This window comes from Ascaphus truei, chromosome 6 (assembly GCF_040206685.1).
Source record: "Ascaphus truei isolate aAscTru1 chromosome 6, aAscTru1.hap1, whole genome shotgun sequence".
NCBI lineage: Eukaryota > Metazoa > Chordata > Amphibia > Anura > Ascaphidae > Ascaphus > Ascaphus truei.
In genome coordinates this window covers 120,098,095-120,117,399 of record NC_134488.1, presented here as the reverse complement: position 1 = coordinate 120,117,399, position 19,305 = coordinate 120,098,095, and the positions used below count along the sequence as shown (strand labels likewise).

Sequence of the window (19,305 nt, the reverse complement as noted above, 5' to 3'; positions counted from 1 at the left end):
AGGGTGGGTGGGTGGGGTGTGTGGGATGAGAAGGGTGGGTGGGTGGGGTGTGTGGGAAGAGGAAGGGTGGGTGGGTGGGGTGTGGGGAAGAGGAAGGGTGGGTGGGTGGGGTGTGTGGGAAGAGGAAAGGGTGGGTGGGTGGGGTGTGTGGGAAGAGGAAGGGTGGGTGGGTGGGGTGTGTGGGAAGAGAGAAGGGTGGGAGGGTGGGGTGTGTGGGAAAGAGGTAAGGGTGGGTGGGTGGGTGTGTGGGAAGAGGAAGGGTGGTGGGTGGGGTGTGTGGGAAGAGGAAGGGTGGGTGGGTGGGGTGTGTGGGAAGCGGAAGGGTGGGTGGGTGGTGGGTGGGTGGGGTGTGTGGGAAGAGGAAGGGTGGGTGGGTGGGGTGTGTGGGAAGAGGAAGGGTGGGTGGGTGGGGTGTGTGGGAAGAGGAAGGGTGGGTGGGTGGGGTGTGTGGAAGAGGAAGGGTGGGTGGGTGGGGTGTGTGGGAAGAGGAAGGGTGGGTGGGTGGGGTGTGTGGGAAGAGAAGGGTGGGTGGGTGGGGTGTGTGGGAAGAGGAAGGGTGGGTGGGTGGGGTGTGTGGAAGAGGAAGGGTGGGTGGGTGGGGTGTGTGGGAAGAGGAAGGGTGGGTGGGTGGGGTGTGTGGGAAGAGGAAGGGTGGGTGGGTGGGGTGTGTGGGAAGAGGAAGGGTGGGTGGGTGGGGTGTGTGGGAAGAGGAAGGGTGGGTGGGTGGGGTGTGTGGGAAGAGGAAGGGTGGGTGGGTGGGGTGTGTGGGAAGAGGAAGGGTGGGTGGGTGGGGTGTGTGGGAAGAGGAAGGGTGGGTGGGTGGGGTGTGTGGGAAGAGGAAGGGTGGGTGGGTGGGGTGTGTGGAAGAGGAAGGGTGGGTGGGTGGGGTGTGTGGGAAGAGGAAGGGTGGGTGGGTGGGGTGTGTGGAAGAGGAAGGGTGGGTGGGTGGGGTGTGTGGGAAGAGGAAGGGTGGGTGGGTGGGGTGTGTGGGAAGAGGAAGGGTGGGTGGGTGGGGTGTGTGGGAAGAGGAAGGGTGGGTGGGTGGGGTGTGTGGGAAGAGGAAGGGTGGGTGGGTGGGGTGTGTGGGAAGAGGAAGGGTGGGTGGGTGGGGTGTGTGGGAAGAGGAAGGGTGGGTGGGTGGGGTGTGTGGGAAGAGGAAGGGTGGTGGGTGGGGTGTGTGGGAAGAGGAAGGGTGGGTGGGTGGGTGTGTGGGAAGAGGAAGGGTGGGTGGGTGGGGTGTGTGGGAAGAGGAAGGGTGGGTGGGTGGGGTGTGTGGGAAGAGGAAGGGTGGGTGGGTGGGGTGTGTGGGAAGAGGAAGGGTGGGTGGGTGGGGTGTGTGGGAAGAGGAAGGGTGGGTGGGTGGGGTGTGTGGGAAGAGGAAGGGTGGGTGGGTGGGGTGTGTGGGAAGAGGAAGGGTGGGTGGGTGGGGTGTGTGGGAAGAGGAAGGGTGGGTGGGTGGGGTGTGTGGGAAGAGGAAGGGTGGGTGGGTGGGGTGTGTGGGAAGAGGAAGGGTGGGTGGGTGGGGTGTGTGGGAAGAGGAAGGGTGGGTGGGTGGGGTGTGTGGGAAGAGGAAGGGTGGGTGGGTGGGGTGTGTGGGAAGAGGAAGGGTGGGTGGGTGGGGTGTGTGGGAAGAGGAAGGGTGGGTGGGTGGGGTGTGTGGGAAGAGGAAGGGTGGGTGGGTGGGGTGTGTGGGAAGAGGAAGGGTGGGTGGGTGGGGTGTGTGGGAAGAGGAAGGGTGGGTGGGTGGGGTGTGTGGGAAGAGGAAGGGTGGGTGGGTGGGGTGTGTGGGAAGAGGAAGGGTGGGTGGGTGGGGTGTGTGGGAAGAGGAAGGGTGGGTGGGTGGGGTGTGTGGGAAGAGGAAGGGTGGGTGGGTGGGGTGTGTGGGAAGAGGAAGGGTGGGTGGGTGGGGTGTGTGGGAAGAGGAAGGGTGGGTGGGTGGGGTGTGTGGGAAGAGGAAGGGTGGGTGGGTGGGGTGTGTGGGAAGAGGAAGGGTGGGTGGGTGGGGTGTGTGGGAAGAGGAAGGGTGGGTGGGTGGGGTGTGTGGGAAGAGGAAGGGGGTGGGTGGGGTGTGTGGGAAGAGGAAGGGTGGGTGGGTGGGGTGTGTGGGAAGAGGAAGGGTGGGTGGGTGGGGTGTGTGGGAAGAGGAAGGGTGGGTGGGTGGGGTGTGTGGGAAGAGGAAGGGTGGGTGGGTGGGGTGTGTGGGAAGAGGAAGGGTGGGTGGGTGGGTGTGTGGGAAGAGGAAGGGTGGGTGGGTGGGGTGTGTGGGAAGAGGAAGGGTGGGTGGGTGGGGTGTGTGGGAAGAGGAAGGGTGGGTGGGTGGGGTGTGTGGGAAGAGGAAGGGTGGGTGGGGTGGGGTGTGTGGGAAGAGGAAGGGTGGGTGGGTGGGGTGTGTGGGAAGAGGAAGGGTGGGTGGGTGGGGTGTGTGGGAAGAGGAAGGGTGGGTGGGTGGGGTGTGTGGGAAGAGGAAGGGTGGGTGGGTGGGGTGTGTGGGAAGAGGAAGGGTGGGTGGGTGGGGTGTGTGGGAAGAGGAAGGGTGGGTGGGTGGGGTGTGTGGGAAGAGGAAGGGTGGGTGGGTGGGGTGTGTGGGAAGAGGAAGGGTGGGTGGGTGGGGTGTGTGGGAAGAGGAAGGGTGGGTGGGTGGGGTGTGTGGAAGAGGAAGGGTGGGTGGGTGGGGTGTGTGGGAAGAGGAAGGGTGGGTGGGTGGGGTGTGTGGGAAGAGGAAGGGTGGTGGGTGGGGTGTGTGGAAGAGGAAGGGTGGGTGGGTGGGGTGTGTGGGAAGAGGAAGGGTGGGTGGGTGGGGTGTGTGGGAAGAGGAAGGGTGGGTGGGTGTGTGGGAGAGAAGGGTGGGTGGGTGGGGTGTGTGGAAGAGGAAGGGTGGGTGGGTGGGGTGTGTGGGAAGAGGAAGGGTGGGTGGGTGGGGTGTGTGGGAAGAGGAAGGGTGGGTGGGTGGGGTGTGTGGGAAGAGGAAGGGTGGGTGGGTGGGGTGTGTGGGAAGAGGAAGGGTGGGTGGGTGGGGTGTGTGGGAAGAGAAGGGTGGGTGGGTGGGGTGTGTGGGAAGAGGAAGGGTGGTGGGTGGGGTGTGTGGGAAGAGGAAGGGTGGGTGGGTGGGGTGTGTGGGAAGAGGAAGGGTGGGTGGGTGGGGTGTGTGGGAAGAGGAAGGGTGGGTGGGTGGGGTGTGTGGGAAGAGGAAGGGTGGGTGGGTGGGGTGTGTGGGAAGAGGAAGGGTGGGTGGGTGGGTGTGTGGGAAGAGGAAGGGTGGGTGGGTGGGGTGTGTGGGAAGAGGAAGGGTGGGTGGGTGGGGTGTGTGGGAAGAGGAAGGGTGGGTGGGTGGGGTGTGTGGGAAGAGGAAGGGTGGGTGGGTGGGGTGTGTGGGAAGAGGAAGGGTGGGTGGGTGGGTGTGTGGGAAGAGGAAGGGTGGGTGGGTGGGGTGTGTGGGAAGAGGAAGGGTGGGTGGGTGGGGTGTGTGGGAAGAGGAAGGGTGGGTGGGTGGGGTGTGTGGGAAGAGGAAGGGTGGGTGGGTGGGGTGTGTGGGAAGAGGAAGGGTGGGTGGGTGGGGTGTGTGGAAGAGGAAGGGTGGGTGGGTGGGGTGTGTGGGAAGAGGAAGGGTGGGTGGGTGGGGTGTGTGGGAAGAGGAAGGGTGGGTGGGTGGGGTGTGTGGGAAGAGGAAGGGTGGGTGGTGGGGTGTGTGGGAAGAGGAAGGGTGGGTGGGTGGGGTGTGTGGGAAGAGGAAGGGTGGGTGGGTGGGGTGTGTGGGAAGAGGAAGGGTGGGTGGGTGGGGTGTGTGGGAAGAGGAAGGGTGGGTGGGTGGGGTGTGTGGGAAGAGGAAGGGTGGGTGGGTGGGGTGTGTGGGAAGAGGAAGGGTGGGTGGGTGGGGTGTGTGGGAAGAGGAAGGGTGGGTGGGTGGGGTGTGTGGGAAGAGGAAGGGTGGGTGGGTGGGGTGTGTGGGAAGAGGAAGGGTGGGTGGGTGGGGTGTGTGGGAAGAGGAAGGGTGGGTGGGTGGGGTGTGTGGGAAGAGGAAGGGTGGGTGGGTGGGGTGTGTGGGAAGAGGAAGGGTGGGTGGGTGGGGTGTGTGGGAAGAGGAAGGGTGGGTGGGTGGGGTGTGTGGGAAGAGGAAGGGTGGGTGGGTGGGGTGTGTGGGAAGAGGAAGGGTGGGTGGGTGGGGTGTGTGGGAAGAGGAAGGGTGGGTGGGTGGGGTGTTGGGAAGAGGAAGGTGGGTGGGTGGGGTGTGTGGGAAGAGGAAGGGTGGGTGGGTGGGGTGTGTGGGAAGAGGAAGGGTGGGTGGGTGGGGTGTGTGGGAAGAGGAAGGGTGGGTGGGTGGGGTGTGTGGAAGAGGAAGGGTGGGTGGGTGGGGTGTGTGGGAAGAGGAAGGGTGGGTGGGTGGGGTGTGTGGGAAGAGGAAGGGTGGGTGGGTGGGGTGTGTGGGAAGAGGAAGGGTGGGTGGGTGGGGTGTGTGGGAAGAGAAGGGTGGGTGGGTGGGGTGTGTGGGAAGAGGAAGGGTGGGTGGGTGGGGTGTGTGGGAAGAGGAAGGGTGGGTGGGTGGGGTGTGTGGGAAGAGGAAGGGTGGGTGGGTGGGGGTGTGTGGGAAGAGGAAGGGTGGGTGGGTGGGGTGTGTGGGAAGAGGAAGGGTGGGTGGGTGGGGGTGTGTGGGAAGAGGAAGGGTGGGGTGGGTGGGGTGTGTGGGAAGAGGAAGGGTGGGTGGGTGGGGGTGTGTGGGAAGAGGAAGGGTGGGTGGGTGGGGTGTGTGGGAAGAGGAAGGGTGGTGGGTGGGGTGTGTGGGAAGAGGAAGGGTGGTGGGTGGGGGTGTGTGGGAAGAGGAAGGGTGGTGGGTGGGGTGTGTGGGAAGAGGAAGGGTGGGTGGGTGGGGTGTGTGGGAAGAGGAAGGGTGGGTGGGTGGGGTGTGTGGGAAGAGGAAGGGTGGGTGGGGTGGGGTGTGTGGGAAGAGGAAGGGGTGGGTGGGGGTGTGTGGGAAGAGGAGGGTGGGTGGGTGGGGTGTGTGGGAAGAGGAAGGTTGGGGTGGTGGGAAGAGGAAGGTGGGTGGGTGGGGTGTGTGGAAGAGGAAGGGTGGGTGGGTGGGGTGTGTGGGAAGAGGAGGGTGGGTGGGTGGGGTGTGTGGGAAGAGGAAGGGTGGGTGGGTGGGGTGGGTGGGAACATAAATGAAGGGTGGGTGGGTGGGAAGAGGAAGGGTGGGTGGGGTGTGTGGGAAGAGGAAGGGTGGGTGGGTGGGGTGTGTGGGAAGAGGAAGGGTGGGTGGGTGGGTGGGGTGTGTGGGAAGAGGAAGGGTGGGTGGGGTGTGGGAAGAGGAAGGGTGGGTGGGTGGGGTGTGTGGGAAGAGGAAGGGTGGGTGGGTGGGGTGTGTGGGAAGAGGAAGGGTGGGTGGGTGGGGGTGTGTGGGAAGGGTGGGTGGGTGGGGGGGGTGTGTGGGAAGAGGAAGGGTGGGTGGGTGGGGGGGGTGTGTGGGAAGAGGAAGGGTGGGTGGGTGGGGGGGGTGTGTGGGAAGAGGAAGGGTGGGTGGGTGGGGGGGTGTGTGGGAAGAGGAAGGGTGGGTGGGTGGGGGGGGTGTGTGGGAAGAGGAAGGGTGGGTGGGTGGGGGGGTGTGTGGGAAGAAGGGTGGGTGGGTGGGGGTGTGTGGGAAGAGGAAGGGTGGGTGGGTGGGGGTGTGTGGAAGAGGAAGGGTGGGTGGGTGGGGGTGTGTGGGAAGAGGAAGGGTGGGTGGGTGGGGGTGTGTGGGAAGAGGAAGGGTGGGTGGGTGGGGGTGTGTGGGAAGAGGAAGGGTGGGTGGGTGGGGGTGTGTGGGAAGAGGAAGGGTGGGTGGGTGGGGGTGTGTGGGAAGAGGAAGGGTGGGTGGGTGGGGTGTGTGGGAAGAGGAGGGTGGGTGGGTGGGGGTGTGTGGGAAGAGGAAGGGTGGGTGGGTGGGGGTGGGAAGAGGAAGGGTGGGTGGGTGGGGGTGGGAAGAGGAAGGGTGGGTGGGTGGGGGTGGGTGGGAAGAGGAAGGGTGGGTGGGTGGGGTGTGTGGGAAGAGGAAGGGTGGGTGGGTGGGGGTGTGTGGAAGAGGAAGGGTGGGTGGGTGGGGGTGTGTGGGAAGAGGAAGGGTGGGTGGGTGGGGGTGTGTGGGAAGAGGAAGGGTGGGGTGGGTGGGGGTGTGTGGGAAGAGGAAGGGTGGGTGGGTGGGGGTGTGTGGGAAGAGGAAGGGTGGGTGGGTGGGGGTGTGTGGGAAGAGGAAGGGTGGGTGGGTGGGGTGTGTGGGAAGAGGAAGGGTGGGTGGGTGGGGGTGTGTGGGAAGAGGAAGGGTGGGTGGGTGGGGGTGTGTGGGAAGAGGAAGGGTGGGTGGGTGGGGGTGTGTGGGAAGAGGAAGGGTGGGTGGGTGGGGGTGTGTGGGAAGAGGAAGGGTGGGTGGGTGGGGGTGTGTGGAAGAGGAAGGGTGGGTGGGTGGGGTGTGTGGGAAGAGGAAGGGTGGGTGGGTGGGGGTGTGTGGGAAGAGGAAGGGTGGGTGGGGGTGTGTGGGAAGAGGAAGGGTGGGTGGGGGTGTGTGGGAAGAGGAAGGGTGGGTGGGGGTGTGTGGGAAGAGGAAGGGTGGGGTGGGGGTGTGTGGGAAGAGGAAGGGTGGGTGGGTGGGGGTGTGTGGGAAGAGGAAGGGTGGGTGGGTGGGGGTGTGTGGGAAGAGGAAGGGTGGGTGGGTGGGGGTGTGTGGGAAGAGGAAGGGTGGGTGGGTGGGGTGTGTGGGAAGAGGAAGGGTGGGTGGGTGGGGGTGTGTGGGAAGAGGAAGGGTGGGTGGGTGGGGGTGTGTGGGAAGAGGAAGGGTGGGTGGGTGGGGGTGTGTGGGAAGAGGAAGGGTGGGTGGGTGGGGGTGTGTGGGAAGAGGAAGGGTGGGTGGGTGGGGGTGTGTGGGAAGAGGAAGGGTGGGTGGGTGGGGGTGTGTGGGAAGAGGAAGGGTGGGTGGGTGGGGGTGTGTGGGAAGAGGAAGGGTGGGTGGGTGGGGGTGTGTGGGAAGAGGAAGGGTGGGTGGGTGGGGGTGTGTGGGAAGAGGAAGGGTGGGGGTGTGTGGAAAGAGGAAGGGTGGGTGGGTGTTGTGAAATAGCAGTAAAGAAGAGTAAATATGATGTATTTTTATTAAAAGTAGTTAAAAAGAGCATTTAATAAAGAAAAAAATGTTGGTACAAATAAAAAGAATATTTTAAAATAAAAGTTTGCGAGCGTAGAGCATCCAGAGATTGGCGTTCGGAGGGCATTGTTAGATGTCAAATGTTTGTACAAATGTTTGTTAATAAAGTTAAAAATGTTGTCAGAAAAAAAAAAAAAAAATGTTTTTTGAAATGAGTTGTTGGTGAAAGTGGTGTGTGCGGAGCGCATCCAGAGATTGGCGTGCGGAGGGCATTGGAAGATTGAAATGTATGTAGTTGAAGTGTGAATAATGTTGAATGTATGAATGTAATATGTGTGGTGATGTGTGAATGAATCAAAGTTGATTAAAAATGAAAGTATGATATAGCGGCAAGGAAGAAATTATAAGAATGGATAAAAAAAAATTTAGCAAAGCGGGGGTAATGTAAATAAAAAGTATTATAGCGGCTATGAAAGAAAGAAAATAAAACAAAATATAATATAAATGGATAATAGTAAAAGAAATGTAGTGTGTCGGGCATTTTATAAATTGAATTGACACTGCGTAGGTGCACGCCATTGTAGAAATTCGGAGCGCCGTTCGGAGGTCATTGGTAGATGTAAAATGTTTGTAGAAATTTGTGTTAATAAAGTTTTACATTTTGGCAGAAAAAAAAAATGTTGAAAAAAAAAAGTTTCTGCGGAGCGCATCCAGAGATTGGCGTGCGGAGGGCATTGGAAGATTTAAATGTATGTAGTTGATGTGTGAATGATGTTGAATGTATTAATGTAATATGTGTGGCGATGTGTGAATGAAGGAAAGTTGAGTAAAAGTGAAAGTATGATATAGCGGCTATGCAAAAAAATAAAGAAAGGAATAAATAATGATATAGCGGCTATGGAAAAAAATAAATAAAGGACAAAATTATAAGAATGGATAAAAAAAATACATTAGCAAAGTGTAAAGAAAATGTATTATAGCGGCTATGAAATAAAGAGAAAATAAATGAAAAGATGGTATAAATGGATAATAGGAAAAGAAAATTAGTGTCGGCCATTTTAGACATTTAATTGACACTGCGTAGGTGCACGCCAAACGTACGGCATTGTAGTGATAGAAATTTATTGTAATTGTAAGTGAGTAGTTTGAGAAGAAATTGAAGTTGATAAAGAGTAGGCGGTGAGCGGCGTCCATGTGTTTGTAGAGGCAAATCTTTGTATTTAGTAGTTGTAAAGGCAAAAGTTTGGTAAATTAATGTAGTTGATGTGTGAATGATGTAGAATGTTAAGTGTGTCGGCCATTTTACAAATAGAATTTACACTGCGTAGGTGCACGGCATTGTAGAAAGAGAAATACATTTGAATTAGTACCAGAGTTTGTGGGGCATTAGTAAAAATGTAGAAAGAGTGCGTTGTGGGTGGCGGTTTATAGGGGTATTTGCACAGGCCGGTGTAATGTGCGCGCGAGTTAATGGACGCGTGCGGGCGGTGTAATGTGCGCGGCGGCGGGCATATATGAGGTGGGCAGAGAGCGGGCGGTGTAACGGGCGCTGTAATATGAGCGGTTCGTGGCGGAGGGAGAATGAAGGTAATGGGCGGCAGTTTAGTAAGGGTAATGGGCCGCTGTAATATGTGCGGTTTAGAGGATTGTCGTTGCGGAGGGAGAGGCGCCCATATATGAGGTGGGCAGAGAGCGGGCGGTGTAAGGTCCGCTGTAATATGAGCGGGTCGTTGCGGAGGGAGAATGAAGGTAATGGGCGATTGTCGTTGCGGAGGGAGAATTGTAAATGTGTGTAATGTGTAAGATGTGTGTAAGATGTGTGTGTGTGTGTGCACAGGGGTGACAGTGTGTGTGTGACAGTGAGTGTGTGTACAGTGTTAAGTGACACTGAGTGTGAGGGGGTGACTGTGTGTACAGGGTTGTGTGTGAGTGTGGGGGGTGAGTGACACTGAGTGTGTGTGTGGGGGGACAGTGGGTGTGTGACAGTGGGTGTGTGTACAGTGTTCAGTGACACTGAGTGTGAGGGGGTGACTGTGTGTACAGGGTTGTGTGTGAGTGTGGGGGGTTGTGTGTGAGTGTGGGGGTGAGTGACACTGAGTGAGTGTGAGTGTGAGGGGGTGACTGTGTGTACAGGGTTGTGTGTGAGTGTGGGGGGCAAGTGAGTGTGGGGGGTGTGAGTGTGGGGGGTTGTGTGTGAGTGTGGGGGGTGAGAGTGTGGGGGGTTGTGTGTGAGTGTGGGGGGTTGTGTGTGAGTGTGGGGGGTTGTGTGTGAGTGTGGGGGGTTGTGTGTGAGTGTGGGGGGTGAGAGTGTGGGGGGTTGTGTGTGAGTGTGGGGGGTGAGAGTGTGACATGTCAACTTACCAAGGAGTCGTCAGAGGTTCTGGCCGTGTGGTGTGACTGCAAGTGTGTGAGAGTGAAGGAGGTGAGATTCACCGCAGATAGCACTAACCTCACTAACCATTCGATTTTATATATTAAGATGTTTTACCAGGAAGTAATACATTGAGAGTTACCGCTCGTTTTCAAGTATGTCCTGGGCACAGAGTTATGATGTCAGATACATGGTTACATTAAAATGAAAAGAGTTTATACATTCAATTTACAGACATTTCATGGACCGTTAGAGATTATAAGATTATGGGCGTAACAGTTACAGACATGATTAAAATGCGACAGCTGAAGTCTTGAAATGACTTATGTACTGTGTACTTGAGACCTTTTTTGTGCTAGTATTTGTATCTTGGGAGTTTATTAACCCTTCCTATTTTGTCCGGGTCGTGTATTTTAGCGGTCTCCCTCAAACTTTTTTTTAGCACACACCCTTTCAAACTTATAATAGCTGTCTTCTTTAAATGTATATGAATAAATTTTTTTTTTTTTTTTGCTGCCCCTTAACAACATGGGAGGGCAATTGAGAGACTAGAAGTACGTATCAGAGGATAACTTTTTCTCTAACCGTTTTACTCTTTGGATTGATTTGTGGAGGAAAGTGTCTCTCACATGGGACTTGTAGACAATCAATACATGTATGTTACAGGATCAACATTTCAGTCCGTACACAGATCTTGTGGGGGAAATGTCCATGTAAGGACCAATATGTTGATTGAGAGGATACTCTTTTCAGCAGCTCCTCCTTTTTGAGCTCTCTTCCTGATATCTTTACTTCTACTCTGGATGGGGATAAGTATACACTTTTGTATCTATGTATATAGCATATTTTGCTTATTTGAACCTCTTCTATGTTCCCCTGACACTATATTTCAGCATTATTATGTACACAGTTTGTGCATTTTTGGTGTTCACAGTATGTTTTTTCTAATGTTTATTTAGATATGATATGTTTCATTACACTGTTGTTCACGTGTATTATGCATCTTATCTCATGCTATTTCTACGTGTTTGGTGGCTCGGTTCACCTGTTTCTAGTCGTTTACGAGTAAAATCTTTTCACTTGGCGTATCCTGGTTTGTTTTCCATTTGAGTGCTGGGAGCGCCATTTTGTTTTATTCCATCCATGTTTCAGGACAGTCTTAGGACATTTTTACAGATCAATATAATGTATTTTACAGTGGAGTGAGGTACACATTACGTTTATTTAACTCTTGATGACAGAGAGGCCAGCAATATATGACATCTCCGTCAGCAAAAGTGTTAAGTTTTACCGTCCTTGTAATAGGGACTTACCCCTGTTAAGAAACGTGCCTCTAATCCAGCAGTATGCTGGTTAATTGCTTACCAGCAATTAACCAACTCCACCTCGCTGATTAGAGCTCTCTCGGAAATAGTCTGTTCTGAGACAGGAAGGAGGATTCCTTAGTCTCACAATTGGGGGGCTGAACCAAGGAAGGACAGACAGATTTTTCCTTAGTCCACACTGGACTGACCAGAGGAACAGATGTCTTGAGCTGCAGAAGGACTGGACTGTATGCTGATAGCAAGACAAGGGGACCAGATCTCTAAACCTCGACAGACATTGCCTTAGCACACAAAGGTGCTGACCCAGTAGAGCAGAGAGGCTTCTCCTACAGCTACAAGAGACAGATAATGCTTTCTTTTGGGACGGTGTGGAGGAACCAGGCGCTTACCTTTAGTGACAGAGTTTCAGAGGGGCGGTGAAACCAATAATTTTGGTTAATTCTTATTGGGACGGATATAGATATAGATAGATATATAGAGATAGATATATTAGCTAACCACACAGTTAGAGAGGGCTGGACTACATGTGTAGATATTCTCCAAAGTGGAGCAGGTTTTCTTTTGCTTATTTTGAATGCTTTTGCTGTGTTAAAGGGACAGGTGCAATAAAGCCTAATTTTATGTTGCACTTTAAACGGTCTCCATTGTGTACCTCTGCACACGTCTCTTACAGTCCTACTAAAAGAAAAAGCTGATTACTGTACACTGCTGATGAGAAAACAAACATTGTATTGCAAACTGTGGAAACATACATAACACAGCAAGAAATGGAATACATTGTAGAGTTCACTGCAGGGGTTACATGGTTAGCAAGTAAAACCTGCTGTACACATTAAATTCTCCTGTTAGAAGCTCCACCACCACCAAAGTTTAGAAATTAATAATTAATCTTGTACATCAGAACAAACAGAAAGCAACATTTTGTGTGTGTGTGTTTTGAGCCAAGATTTGTCTGTGGTGCTCATGTTACATCGCAAAGAATGTATACTGTATGTGTTTACTCCAGGGGTCTGTGGATCAATGCACAGAAAAGTTTCAGCTGAACTAGTTTCTGATTAAAACGGCAAATCATTTGTAACAATGTTGCTAATCAAGCCTCCTATATGTGGTGCAGGTCTCTAATCACAGAGGTTTTACACAAACTCAAAACCTGGCAGATTGTTTGACTCAGAATAGAGTAAAAGTGACACACCGAGGCACACAATTGTAATACATCTAATTTAGTCTGTCATGCAATTCCTCCCAAACTCCAATTACAGCTCAACCCCCTTATAACGCTGTGCTGTGGGTCCCAAAAAAGTCACACCGCATTATAAGTGGATCGCGTTAGAAATAATGTACAATTGTATGCATTGAACAATAAAGTATTTAAGATGCCAATAATCGTGTTGTAAAGTATTCATAAATATGAAAATTGGGATCCACGCTTGCATCGCGTTATAAGTGGATTCGCGTTGTAACGGATCGCGTTATAACAGGGTTGAGCTGTATTAACAATCCCCAACATGGAGCAAAGCAACCTGGTACATTGATACCAAGAATCTCAAAATGAAAATACTCTGTCATATTAACGACTAAGATCTTCTCCAGCACAGAGAAGCCAACTCATTCAGTAGGAGTCATAGACCACAAGCTGTCTGGCTACTGCCGCCCTTCCTGCGGTTTTACTCAATCCTACCAAGGAGAAGACAATGGTTTGCAACATTATCATTGATGAGGAAACTTCCTATATCATTAGGTTACATTATTACTCCTTTGAAGAAGCAGGAAACACGCCGCGCGCTTGCACGGTAAGTTTGCAACATCTTCATTCGCCTGGAAGTCAATAAAGGTGCAGTCCGCAGTCTATTTTTGCTTACCGTCACCGTTAACACGCCTTTTCATTCCGAACACACTACTTTGGGGAGTGTTTAACATGCCCTGTGTTGGCTCTCATAGGAATGGGTATACACCCGAATTAATCAGCTCACTTATGGAGTGGTGGAGACTAGATTGGGAGGACACGACACCATTTACCTTAATCCATTGGCTGCCAGAGTGGCCAACGCTATGCATAATCGGCCCCTCTGGCAACCGAAGAGTTGAAGCGATTACCTACCAGTCATAAAATCAGGACTGTGACTCCTTCTCCTGTCCTGTCTGATAATGTCTAGTAAATGAGCTCTAAATGTAAATCTAGGTTGCTTTCGTCATCTTTACTCAACTTTGAAAGTAAATACATCTTTAAGGCATTCAAGTTATTCAGTAAATGAAGGTCTTTGAGTTTGAGGAGTAGCCAGGTGGTGTTGGGGCCAACGCTTGAGAGTAGCGGATTTGAATCCCCAATACCAGCAGTTCGTGACCTTGAACATGTCAATGTATCTCACTTTATCATCTTGAGCACTAAAAGGACTTTGCAAGCTCTTGGAGCATGGGCTTCATTGTGACTAACTTGAACGCTCACTGTCTTAATACCTGGGCCGTACCCCACATAACTTACCTTGCAACAGCTATAGCTTTGAACTCCTTGTGACCCTCAGAAACAGCCTTCTGTATGGCGGTGCGTTCTGCACAGATTCCCAGAGTATAGCACGCGTTCTCTACATTGCAGCCTGTAGGACAAAAGCAACATTTAACCGCGACGAGGTAAACTCTGAGCTCTGGTTACTAAAGGTATAGAGTAGACACATGTTTATTCTGCAATGGTTGTCTTAAATCAACTCAAGCAAGACAAAAACGAACACGATTATGCATTTCCATCTTCTACTTACAGTGCAGGGATCCTCAACAATGAATACCCCTCAATAATAATAATAATAATAATAATAATAATAGCTTCTGGTATCCACTGGTCATACTTGGTCAGAGATATCAACCTCCAAGCAGTGAAATCACTGGCAGTGAGATTTAGGGGTTCTGGACCAAACAGCATTGCTGATTTTTATCACTTCAATTAAGTCTATAAGATGGCCTTCTCCTATAACGGAGTGACTGGCCTCAAACAAGCAAGACTCAGAAGATCAGTGAGGGTTTCCTCCTCCGAAGATCATTAGAGAATTTCCTACTGGTATGGGGTAGGTTAGAGAGGGTAGTAGTACTGAGCACCCACCATAATCAACCCTCAGCCTGTCAGAGAATCTTTGTTATATTTGTTTTTCTAAACAGAAGGGACTTTGATGGGAGCGAGTAATGTGCAGTGCAGCAAATTCACTTCCAGGGATCCAAGGGGAGTTCAGGAATTCTCCCTGTGCATTAAACATTTACATTAAACTTATGCATGTAAAACATATAGCCTGAACGTCAATAACTATAGGAAGGGTGGTATGTTTATCATGTATTAGGTTCAAGGATATGACCAATGGTTATATATTTATGTTGGGTAGTGGCTGCTACAAAGGCATTAGGTGTAAAGCATCTGTTCAAATGACAGTATGTGCACAGAAAAAGAAAGTGGTGCATGAAACATGGTGGGACTCCTGAAGGTAGGAGAGATGTGTTTTGTAGATACAGTATTAAGCCGACACACCATTCAGATGTATCAACACACACAGTTCTATATTTTTGGAAGAATCTCCTAATCTCCTAATGATCAAGATAAAATACACACGGATAGTGCTACATGGAAACACCACCAAAACAAATCCCTGCCCCAAAGAACAGTACGGCTAGGTCCCCACTGCAGCCGGCGGCACACGCCTCCCACCAGCTCCTTACTGGCTGTCCCCGGTTCCACCTCGCTCACTGCGCACTGTGACGCGTCAGCCAGCAGGGGCTACAACAGGATTGTGTTCCCGTGCTGCGGCGACGTGTCACGTGGTGTGGCAGAGAGCCAATGAAGAGGGGAGATTGCCGGAGCCAAATCCCTTCCCATATAATTGCAAGACATTAACTGTTTAATGTCTTTCTGTACAATAAATGCCTGCACTGATGTTCCCTTGTAAAAACGCGTCCGAGTTACGCTCTCTGCACAGATCTCCTCTGTGGGTTGTTTTACAGACTCCCGGAGATCCCTTTTGTATAAGGGGCGGGGTAATTACATGTCCTTCTGTATCATGCATTCTCTCAGCTATACCGGTGTGGTAATTTGTGATCATTTCAATGTACTTTCTGTTTTTCGCAAGTAATACTAAGTCATGGCCCCGCCCCCCCATCATTGCCGCGTCCACCCGACCTGTTTTGGCCACGCCCCCCCCCCCACGCCTGAAAACTGCTCCCTTTAGACCGCAGATCACGGTGAAGCGTCGTGCACGCGCCTCCAGGAGGCAAGGCGGGCTTGCTGGCGTGTGCAGCGGGGCCTTGGCCTAAGGCTGCAGCCCCGCTGGTGCTGACCGCGCTCATGCTTGAGAGTGGTGACGTCACCAGCTCTCGAAGCCGGAGCACCGGGTGTGCTGGCTATTTTGCTAGCGGGCGCGGGGAGCCATTGGAGGCTTGTTGAGTGCGCGTTGAACTCTTTTTTTGTTGTGCCAAGCTTGGTATAGCGCGCGCACCGCGTGAGCGGGACAATTTAAAATTGCAGAAACTAAACTCGGCAAGCGCCGCACACTCAGCGCTAGCGTGGACGCAGCCTAAGATGAGTAAACACAATAGGATATCATTTAAGTGCAAATAGTCTAACAATGTAAGTGCTTGTAATCAAAGAGAAGCTAAAGCAAATATAAATGATGGGGTCAATAAAAGAAGACGTAGAAGGCGGGTAACATACTGAATGAACACAGGGTGGTGAGAAGGTGGGTAACATACAGAATGAACACAGGGCGGTGAGAAGGCGGGTAACATACAGAATGAACACAGTGGTGAGAAGGTGGGTAACATACAGAATGAACACAGGGTGGTGAGAAGGCGGGTAACATACAGAATGAACACAGGGTGGTGAGAAGGCGGGTAACATACAGAATGAACACAGGGTGGTGAGAAGGCGGGTAACATACAGAATGAACACAGGGTGGTGAGAAGGCGGGTAACATACAGAATGAACACAGGGTGGTGAGAAGGCGGGTAACATACAGAACGAACACAGGGTGGTGAGAAGGCGGGTAACATACAGAATGAACACAGGGTGGTGAGAAGGCGGGTAACATACAGAATGAACACAGGGTGGTGAGAAGGCGGGTAACATACAGAATGAACACAGGGTGGTGAGAAGGCGGGTAACATACAGAATGAACACAGGGTGGTGAGAAGGCGGGTAACATACAGAATGAACACAGGGTGGTGAGAAGGTGGGTAACATACAGAATGAACACAGGGTGGTGAGAAGGTGGGTAGCATACAGAATGAACACAGGGCGGTGAGAAGGCGGGTAACATACAGAATGAACACAGGGCGGTGAGAAGGTGGGTAACATACAGAATGAACACAGGGTGGTGAGAAGGCGGGTAACATACAGAATGAACACAGGGTGGTGAGAAGGCGGGTAACATACAGAATGAACACAGGGTGGTGAGAAGGCGGGTAACATACAGAATGAACACAGGGTGGTGAGAAGGCGGGTAACATACAGAATAAACACAGGGTGGTGAGAAGGCGGGTAACATACAGGGTGGTGAGAAGGCGGGTAACATACAGAATGAACACAGGGTGGTGAGAAGGCGGGTAACATACAGAATGAACACAGGGTGGTGAGAAGGCGGGTAACATACAGAATGAACACAGGGTGGCGAGAAGGTGGGTAACATACAGAATGAACACAGGGTGGTGAGAAGGTGGGTAACATACAGAATGAACACAGGGTGGTGAGAAGGCGGGTAACATACAGAATGAGCACAGGGTGGCGAGAAGGTGGATAACATTGTTGGAAGTTCTATTGAGAGCGTTGGTCTCTAGCAGGCGGGGGTTTCGCTGCGTTTTGAAGACACAGTAGGGAGGGAGGTGTAGAGATTGGCAAATTTGTTTTGTGAATTTGGATCCGCAGCGGATCGTCCGGTTCTTAAGAATCCGCAGAATGGATTCTACAAATCCATCCACGGGTTGTATCCAATGGCATGGATTGCACCGGCCAAATCAGTTTGCGGATTTTACAGCGCGAACCAGATTTTGGGGGTAACATCAGTGGAAATTGTGGGAACGGATTTCGGGGGCGGATTCACCCATCTCTGCAGAGGAGCCCTGGTGAATAGAGATTGGTCTGACATTCAAATATAAGGGTTCCCCTACAGAGAAGGTTTTCAGAGGGAAAGAGCAGCAGAGACAGGTGGAGTAAAAGCAGGACTTCTTGTGCAGAGCAGAGTGTGCAGGGAGGGGATGGCAGAGTGTGCAGGGAGGGGATGGCAGAGTGTGCAGGGAGGGGATGGCAGAGTGTGCAGGGAGGGGATGGCAGAGTGTGCAGGGAGGGGATGGCAGAGTGTGCAGGGAGGGGATGGCAGAGTGTGCAGGGAGGGGATGGCAGAGTGTGCAGGGAGGGGATGGCAGAGTGTGCAGGGAGGGGATGGCAGAGTGTGCAGGGAGGGGATGGCAGAGTGTGCAGGGAGGGGATGGCAGAGTGTGCAGGGAGGGGATGGCAGAGTTTGCAGGGAGGGGATGGCAGAGTATGCAGGGAGGGGATGGCAGAGTGTGCAGGGAGGGGATGGCAGAGTGTGCAGGGAGGGCAGAGTGTGCAGGGAGGGGATGGCAGAGTGTGCAGGGAGGGCAGAGTGTGCAGGGAGGGGATAGCAGAGTGTGCAGGGAGGGGATGGCAGAGTGTGCAGGGAGGGCAGAGTGTGCAGGGAGGGCAGAGTGTGCAGGGAGGGGATGGCAGAGACCAGACCAGGTGAGGAAAATCAGGACAGGGGAGGAAAATCAGGACTGCAGAGAGAGTGAGCAGAGGGTTGTTTGGATTTACTTTTACTTGCCCAGGTAAATATGTTCATCGCTTGTCAGGAGTGCTGCTCCGACCCTGAAGTTACTGTAGGGACAGTGAGCAAAGGCTTTTGCTTCCTGGCTCCTTTGCACAAGGTTGCGGATCACTTCTGGCTTCAGTGTTGAGACCGAGTCACCGAGACACTGATGGGACGGTGTGACCATGAAACCATTCTCCTCGCAGGCCATGTTCTCATTCCTCAGCACCTGGTGACAAGGGGAAGAAGCTGGGGCTCTCTGTGTGCGAGTGCAATGTGTGTGTATAGATGGGTTAGGAGGCTGGGGCTCTCTGTGTGCGAGTGCAATGTGTGTGTATAGATGGGTTAGGAGGCTGGGGCTCTCTGTATGCGAGTGCAATGTGTGTGTATAGATGGGTTAGGAGGCTGGGGCTCTCTGTGTGCGAGTGCAATGTGTGTGTGTGTGTGTGCAATGTGTGTGTATAGATGGGTTAGGAGGCTGGGGCTCTCTGTGTGCGAGTGCAATGTGTGTGTGTGTGTGTGTGCAATGTGTGTGTATAGATGGGTTAGGAGGCTGGGGCTCTCTGTGTGCGAGTGCAATGTGTGTGTGTGTGTGTGTGCAATGTGTGTGTATAGATGGGTTAGGAGGCTGGGGCTCTCTGTATGCGAGTGCAATGTGTGTGTATAGATGGGTTAGGAGGCTGGGGTTAAGTTGCTGGGTGTTTTCTCTATCAAGTGAGGTGTGCTATGCTGTTAATCAGGTTGATGTGGTTATTTACCCTTTTGTTTGTGTACATTTGTTAAACTGTTAATTATGCTTTCGCTTTCTTTGTTACCAGGTGAAGTGTGTGTGTGTGTGTGTGTGTGTGTGTGTTTAACTGATGTGCCTGTATGTTGTCTGTATATTAAATGGACTTGGTTGAGTGTTTTCTATGTGGATGTGCAGACTGTGTGTTATCTGTATGTAACAATGTGTGTATATATGTCCATGCTTAATTGCTCTTTATCTAACTGTATATAGTGCTTGCTGATGTTCAGTGTACACCTTCTTGGCTGTGTGTGTATTGCAGTATCCTGTTTGTAGCTCTTCTGCTAGTGTGCTGTCTGTATGGTGTCAGAATGGTTAAGCTCTCTCCTCCTGAATCAGATAGTGCTGTGTCTCCTCCTGAATCAGATAGTACTGTGTGTCTGACCCTCCGGTTCCCTTTATACAGAGGGAGATGTCCCAGGTTTGCAGTGCACTGACACTCTGACCCTATTGGTCAAACTCTGACACAGCTGATTGGCTCTGGCTTCCTGATTCCTGCTGCTCATGGTCTGCTAGAAACCCGGCTAATTAGTGATGTCACTGTAACCTGCATATTGTATCCACATGGGACACTTGCAATTACTGGAGACGGAGTGGCTCAGTGAGTAACGACACGGAGTGGCTCAGTAACTGACTGGCACTGAGTTTGAAGCCTGGTTCAATTCCTGGTGTCAGCTCCTTGTGATCTTGGGCAAGTCACTTACTCCCTGTGCCTCAGGCACCAAAAACATAGATTGTAAGCTCTACGGGGCGTGCAAAATGTCTCTGTAAAGCTCTGTGTAAAAACTAGCAGCACTATACAAGAACATGCTATTATTATTACTGAGGGAGACTGGGAGAAGCATATTCCCCTCAAAGTCAGAGGATTAGGGGTCACTTAAAGCTGAGCTCACTCTTATTTGCCGTTATAAAAAAAAGTTTTATTAAAATTA

At 52.6% G+C, this 19,305-nt stretch overlaps 1 protein-coding gene across 1 annotated transcript; it reads right to left on the bottom strand.

Annotated features, from left to right (window-relative positions):
* Positions 1-13,233: 13,233 nt before the first annotated feature.
* Positions 13,234-18,996, bottom strand: CDA (cytidine deaminase). Its single transcript, XM_075606064.1, has 2 exons — positions 17,602-18,996; positions 13,234-13,386 (listed from the first exon to the last, which is right to left on the bottom strand). Exons 1-2 carry the CDS (start codon positions 17,795-17,797, stop codon positions 13,271-13,273), a joined length of 312 nt encoding a protein of 103 aa, XP_075462179.1. The 5' UTR covers positions 17,798-18,996; the 3' UTR covers positions 13,234-13,270.
* Positions 18,997-19,305: the final 309 nt, after the last annotated feature.